The 7,336-nt window shown below is 50.6% G+C and overlaps 1 protein-coding gene across 1 annotated transcript; it reads left to right on the forward strand.

The window, feature by feature from the left end:
- The first annotated feature begins 3,110 nt into the window (after positions 1–3,110).
- On the forward strand, positions 3,111–5,457 carry LOC139230135 (guanine nucleotide-binding protein-like 1). Its single transcript, XM_070861977.1, has 3 exons — positions 3,111–3,284; positions 4,944–5,118; positions 5,327–5,457. Exons 1-3 carry the CDS (start codon positions 3,186–3,188, stop codon positions 5,455–5,457), a joined length of 405 nt encoding a protein of 134 aa, XP_070718078.1. The 5' UTR covers positions 3,111–3,185.
- The last annotated feature ends 1,879 nt before the right edge of the window (positions 5,458–7,336 follow it).

Raw genomic sequence — 7,336 nt, forward strand, 5'->3', positions numbered from 1 at the left:
CGCTAAGACCCATTCCACATCGCTAAGGCTATCGCCCAAAATAAAAAGCCGAAAGTAGCGCTAAAAAAAATGAAAAATAAAAAATCACTCAGGCCGGAAACATTGTCCATTTTTTGGGCGATAAAGATCTTCGTGGAAAGTCTAGCCCATAGAAAGAGAGAAATTTACAGCGGAGAAGGAGGCCATTTCGGCCCATCGTGTCCCTGCCGGCCGACAAAGAGTCACACGGCCCTCGGTCAGCAGCCCTGAAGGTTAAATATAAACCGATGAACAATGAACAATGGCGGAAAGGTAAAGAGCACCCAGCCCAACCAGTCCGCCCCACACAACTGTGACACCCCTTACACTGAAACATTCTACACTCCACCCCAACTGGAGCAGTGCGATCTCCTGGGAGAGGCAAAAAACAGATAAAAACCCAACCCACTGGGGAAACAAATCTGAGAAAATTCCTCTCTGACCCATCCAGGCGATCGAAACTAGTCCAGGAGATCACCTTGGCCGTATTCGATTCCCTGAAGTACTTACCATCGTATCTGTACCAGCCAACAAGAGGTTATCCAGTCCAATCCCACTTTCCAGTTCTAGGTCTGTAACCCTGCAGGTTACAGCACTTCAAGTGTTCATCCAAGCACTTTTTAAATGGAATCCAGCCGATTTTCCCCAGCCGGCCCCTCCCCCCATCCACTTGGAGTGCAGAGGTCACTTGGAGTGCAGAGGTCCAGGGTCAGATTAAGGGCCTGATGGGCCTGGGGCAAACTGATCCAAATGGGCCGATAGTTATGTTTGTTCATGTTCATTACATTACGTTTATGATTCTGATTCTGAGTATGGAAACATGGGCCAGTATATTCAACAATGAAAGCAGATATTCTGCATCAAGTAGGTATATATTCTGGTTCTGGTAACATTGCAATACTAGATTCCTGTACATATATGTAAATTTCTCTCAATAAGATGTGAAATAAAACAGGCGAGTACATATTGTGTTGTGTATATGGGTCCATCAGTGTATATAGGTCCTTCTGTATACCGGTATAAACAAGTGAATCTAACCTGTATAAACAGTATATACCCTGCAGATACTTTACAAGATAACATTGCGAGACTTCCTGTCCGTGAATGTTCTTTGTTGGGCCTGGGGCTGCAGCCCCATCCGCCCCGTGGTTAATGCGCCCCTGCGGGGGTCACTTGGATGTCCCGAGTGCAGTGCTGGCTGAGTTCAGTAACTCTGGGCTCAGCTTCAGTTGAAGTTGGGACTGACTAGTGTATGTGACAACCCTCTGAAGCGGTCACTGCGCCCCTGGACTTGGGAACTCTCTCCCTAAACCACTTGCTACCTGTGTGTGTCCGGGGCCACTGGGAAAGAGCAGTAATGAGGCCTTTCCAATTCCGGCACATCCCGAGAATGATTCAAAAATAGAAAGATTGATTCCCTTCAAAAAACTCCTGTTAAAGACCACTGCTGTCTTCTCGTGTCTCGCCCCCGGTGCGTTGCGACTCCTGCTCGGTGCTCTCCCTCCCCCTTTGGGCCCAATCCAAGGTGAGAGAGAGGTGCTGTATAAAAACCTGACGGCTGTTTCCCAGCTCCTGTTCCTGCTGCGTTCTGCCTCTCCCGGATTCTGCTGTTCTCTGGGTGGCTCTCGCAGTGACACCTGCTGGCAGGAACCCGCACTACATCAGCACCACCAACACAAGCCCTCGCCCGCCTCACAGAACCACAGCACAGAAGGAGGCCATTCCCACCATCGTGTCCACGCCGGCCGACCAACAGCTACCCAGCCTAACCCCACCTTCCAGCTCGAGGTCCGTAGCCCTGCAGGTTACGGCACTTTAAGAGCACATCCAAGTAGCTTTTAAATGTGGTGAGGGTTTCTGCCTCTACCACCCTTTCAGGCAGTGAGTTCCAGACCCTCACCACCCTCTGGGTGAAGAAATGGTTCCTCATCTCCCCTCTAATCCTTCTACCAACTACATTCAATCTATGTCCCCTGGTTATTGACCCCTCTGCTGAGGGAAATAGGTCTTTCCCATCCACTCTATCTCGGGCCCCTCAGAATTTTATACAATTAAATCTCCCCTCGGCCTCCTCTGTTGCGAGGAAAGTAACCCCAGCCTCTCCAATCTTTCCTCATAGTTAAAGTTTTCCAGTCCAATTAGTCCCACTCCCCCACTGCTCCTCCCCCCCAGCCCCGCAATTTTTGTCCTTTTCACGTATTTATCCAATCCCCTTTGAAAGTTGAATCTGCTTCATCCAACCTTTCAGCCGGTGCATTCCAGATTTAAACATATAATAAAAATAAACTCTCCCATCTCCCCTCTGGATGTTTTGCCCATTGCCTTAAATCGGTGACCTCTGGTTACTGACCCTCCTGCCACAGGAAACAGTGTCTCCCTATTTACTCGATCAAACCCTCGATTAAAATAGAGGCTGGGAACATGAGAACAGGAGGGGGCCATTCAGCCCCTCAAGCCTGTTCCACCATTCAGTTAAATTATGGCTCATCTGTATCTTAGCTCCATTTACCCGCCTTGGTTCCACATCCCTGTTTGCCGAACAAAAATATATCAATCCCAGTTTAGAAACTTGCAATTGAGCCCCAGCCTCAACAGTTTTTTGGGGGAGAGAGTTCCAGATTCCCACTGCCCTTTGTGTGAAGAAGTGCTTCCTGACATCACCCCTGAACAAACCTCGCTCTCATTTGCAGGTGATGCCCCTTGTTCTGGACTCCCCGCCCACTCGGGGAAATAGTTTATCTCGATCTGCACTATCAAATCTTTTAATGATCTTAAACCCCTCAGTTAGATCCCCCCTCAATCTTCTATACTTGAGGGAATACAAGCCTAGTCTGTGCAACCTGCCCTCGTAATTTAACCCTTTGAGCTCCCGGTAACATTCTGGTGAATCCGGGCGGCACCCCCTCCAAGGCCAATATATCCTTCCTGAGGCGCGGAGCCCAGAACTGAACGCAGTTACTCCAGGTGGGGTCTGACCAGAGCTTTATATAACTGCAGCAGAACCTCCAGCCCTTGGGATTCCAGCCCTCGTTCCTTCCTTCCTTCTCGAAGCGGCTAACTGCTTTTCTGTCTCTTGCTCGTGGACCTGAGCAGTTGGAAGGAGAAGATGGAGCGTGACGCGGCAAACACTCACCACGAGGACCTGACCGACGAGGAGGACGAAGGTGATGCTGTCCTGGTGGAGCATCAGACGGATTCTGCCGTGGAGATGTGCGCACCGGTGGACCAACTGTACAAGGATGGCATCCTCACCGTGGGTTGTGTGGGTGAGTTGGCACAACCGGAGCATTGGGCTTTTAACGTGGTCGATGCAGTGGGTGGTAACCGCTGGAAACCAGCAGCTCCCTCCCTTGTCTTTAAGGAGCCCATGTTTTCCTTGCCGAGAAAACAGGGCCATCCATGCAGTGCACTTGGTTACCACCAGATGGCAGTGCTGCAGAAACCCCATCGCTCAACTTGTTTAAAGTTTAAAATAATGTTAAACTGTTCCTGCTTCCTGGCACGTCTCCATCCTCGTCCCTCCTCTTTTCTCCACACACAGGCATGTTTCTAACGGGGGTCACTAGGTGGCAGTCAGGAGCAGCAAGCCGGGCTCGTTCCTTTCGGTCTCCCACCCAGGGGCACTGAGGCTAAATGTCGCTCCCCTACTGACACTCTGCCTGAGGCTAACTAACTCAGCACAGACCGGGGATTGAAGCTGGGTCATCGTGGTGTGTGTGTGTGTGTGTGTGTGTGTGTGTGTGTACCACCTCAGGCTGGGCACTGACTTACTGAGCCACTGCGGTAAAAGAAAAGAAAGACTTGCATTTATATAGCGCCTTTGACAACCTCAGGACGTCCCAAAGTGCGTCACAGTCAAAGAAAGTACTTTTAGAGTGTAGTCACTGTTGTAATGTGGGAAACACGGCACAGCAAGCTCCCACAGACAGCACTGTGATAGTGACCAGATAATCTGTTTTTGTGATGTTGATTGAGGGATAAATATTGGCCTGGACACCGGGGATAACTCCCCTGCTCTTCTAAAGTAGTGACATGGGATCTTTTACACCCACTGGAGAGAGCAGACGGGGCCTCGGTTTAACGTCTCATCCAAAAGACACCACCTCCGACAGTGCAGCACTCCCTCAGCACTGCATGGAAGTGTCAGCCTAGATTTTGTGCTCAAGTCTCTGCAGTGAGACTTGAACCCACGACCTTTAGTTATGTTAAACCTGTATCGAACCTTGGTTGGACCACACTTAGAGTACTGTGCACTGGTCACCACATTATACAAAGGATATAGAGGCACTGGAGAGGGTGCAGAGAAGATTTACAAGGATGATACCAGAAATGCGAGGGTATACATATCAGGAAAGGATGAACAGGCTGGGTCTCTTTTCTGATGAAAAAAAGTTGGCTGAGGGGTGACCTAATAGAGGTCTTTAAAATTAGGAAAGGTTTTGATAGAGTGGATCCAGAGAATGTTTCACTTGTGGGGTAGAACATAACTAGGGGCCATCGATATAAGATAGGCACCAAGAAATCCAATCGGGAATTCCGCAGAAAATTCTTTACCCAGAGAGTGGTGAGAATGTGGAACTCACTACCACAGGGAGTGGTTGAAGCGAATAGTATCGATACATTTAAGGGGAGTCTGGAACAACATATGCGGGAGAAGGGAATAGAGGGTTATGCTGATAGAGTTAGATGAGGAAAGACGGAGGAGGCTCGAGTGGAGCATAAACACCGGCATGGACTGGTTGGGCCGAATGGCCTGTTTCTGTGCCGTGTATCCGATATAATCCTATGACCTTCGGACTCTGAGACCAGAGTGCGACCCACTGAGCCACGGCTGACCACTAAATGGGCAGACCATTCACCTCCCACCTCACTGAGTCACTTGTCCTGTTTCTGAAGATTGCCGTTTTGCCTCCCTCTCGCTCTAGATTCTGGCCGGGATTTACCCCATCGCACAGATCCAGGAGCCTTACACCTCCGTCGGTTACCTGGCCGCGAGGATCCCCGTGCAGAAGCTGCTGAAGCTCAAGCCCCCTGACGTGGAGGAGGACAGGCCCGGGGAGCAGGCCGAGACCAGGTTCACGGCCTGGGACATCTGTGAAGGTAACTGGACGGTGAGATCAGCAGTCGGGGAATTGTGGGCTGGGACAAAGGGGAGAAGAGGCTGTTTACTAGTTATTGTTAAATAATCTGTGAGGTGAAAAGCTTTTTTGGGCCTTGCGTCTTGTATTAATACTGAGCTCCAGGCTGGACCTGGGCTGAGAATTGATGCCTTTCTGACGTACACCGTCTGTCCTTTGTCACCTTACAGCCTGGGCGGAGAAGAGGGGCTACAAGACGACTAAAGCTGCCCGGAATGAGGTGTACCGGATGGCCAACAGCATCCTTCCATTGACTGACTGTGGACGGGGGCCTTTGACAGGATATCGCACACGTACCTGATGGACGTGCTCTCCAAAATGGGGTTTGGGGAGGGTATCCGCAATTTCATCCAACTGCTCTACAGAGACATCAGTAATGCAGTTCTAATCAACGGGTGGGAAACTGAAAGCTTTCCGATCAGATCTGGAGTCAGGCAAGGCTGTCCTCTCTCGTCTGTCTTGTTTGTGTGTTGTATCGGGCCCTTTGCCGAGTCCATCAGGAAGGATGCGGGCATTAGAGGGGTGACGATCCCAGGCAGCGGAGGTGCTCAGGTCAAGACCTCCCTGTACATGGATGACGTGGCCGTCTTTTGCTCGGATCCGCAGTCGGTCCGCAGATTGCTCACAATCTGCAACCAGTTTGAACTGGCCTCGGGAGCAAAGGTCAATCGCAGCAAAAGCGAGGCCATGTTCTTTGGCAACTGGGCCGACCGATCCTTTATTCCCTTCACCGTGAAGCCAGATTACCTGAAGGTGTTGGGAATATGGTTCGGAGCGGACGCAAAATGGACCATGTCCGCAGAGACACGATGTACAAATCTCTGGACAGTGGTGGAAAGGATGTTCTGAATGTGGCCCTCATCCTGATGGCCACCTTTGTGTGCGGCTGCATCAAGCTGTGCACCGACCCCCAGTACGCAAACACCAAGTGTCACTACGTGCTGAGGTTCTACCTGTCCCCGGTGTTGCGAAGGATGGGCCTGACCACGCTGCCGCGAAATGGCCCCACCAGCTGGACCTGTCCTTCGTGGAAAAGTTTTTCACAAAAAACCCCTTTGACCACAAGGCCATAAAACAGTGGTCAGCACGTAAGGTCCTGGACACCCTACGAAAGAAGGAGAGGGTGGACCCTGTCGGGTGGTTCCCCGAGCAGACTGTCGAACTCGTTTGGCAGAACGTCTCATCGCCAGAGCTTTCACACAAGCACCAAGACGTAGCTTGGTTGGCGGTGAGGAGGGCCCTACCCGTCAGAGCCTTCATGCACAGCCGGGGTTTCAGAGACACGGCACGGTGCCCCCGAGTCGGCTGTGAGGCGGACGAGACTGTCATCCATCTCCTTCGGGATTGCCCCTTCGCAAGGCAGGTCTGGAAGGAGATGCAGTGGTTGCTGTCGAGGTTCATCCCGAGCAGCTCCGTAACACAGGACTCTGTGCTCTACGGGCTGTTCCCAGGGACACACACCGAGACAGACATCATCTGCTGCTGGAGGGCCATCAACTCGGTCAAAGATGCACTTTGGTCTTGCCGAAACTTGCTGGTCTTCCAGAGCAAGGAGATGTCCACGTCTGCGTGTTGCAGACTGGCGCAATCCAAGATCCAGGAGTACGTGCTGAGGGACGCACTTAAAATTGGTGCATTTGCCGCAAAGGCAGGGTGGGGAAGGGCCACAGTTTAAAGCCCTTACGCCACGATAAACCCGGGGGCTGGTATCAGTATAAAACTCCCTCGGGCTGTACTTGTAAACTTCTATATACATAGAGCACCATGATCTGCAAACACCTATGTAGTGCCATGTATAATGCAAGTTCTGTTGCGTAATGCATGTTGGAAAGAAATGTAACTGTACCCTCACTGTGTACCGTATAGTGACACATGTAATGTAACTTGTTGAATGTACCACAATGTATCCTGGATTGTATGAATCGTACCTTGCAATGTAAAGTAATGTATTGAACGGAACTGCGGTCAGCATCCAAATGTAATGTCTGGAATTGCTGATCGTATCCAAATGTACTGAACTACTTTCCAATGTATTGTGCCAATTTTTATATGAATAAAGTATATTTTGAAATTAAAAAAAAAATGAGGGCCGTGCCGCCACATGGAATCTGAGAGAGCAGACCCTGGCATCCTTCATCAATGCTTCGGCTGCCTGGACCGCTCTGGAGGAGCCCTGCAGT

The sequence above is a fragment of the Pristiophorus japonicus genome, chromosome 19 (genome assembly GCF_044704955.1).
Source record: "Pristiophorus japonicus isolate sPriJap1 chromosome 19, sPriJap1.hap1, whole genome shotgun sequence".
NCBI lineage: Eukaryota > Metazoa > Chordata > Chondrichthyes > Pristiophoridae > Pristiophorus > Pristiophorus japonicus.

Excerpts from the sequence above, each read along its gene's own strand:
- LOC139230135 (XM_070861977.1), top strand. The coding sequence starts at position 3,186 with ATGCTGTCCTGGTGGAGCATCAGACGGATTCTGCCGTGGAGATGTGCG. Across the intron at positions 3,285-4,943 it reads CCTCACCGTGGGTTGTGTGG|ATTCTGGCCGGGATTTACCC; the intron begins GTGAGTTGGCAC and ends CTCTCGCTCTAG. Across the intron at positions 5,119-5,326 it reads GGCCTGGGACATCTGTGAAG|CCTGGGCGGAGAAGAGGGGC; the intron begins GTAACTGGACGG and ends GTCACCTTACAG.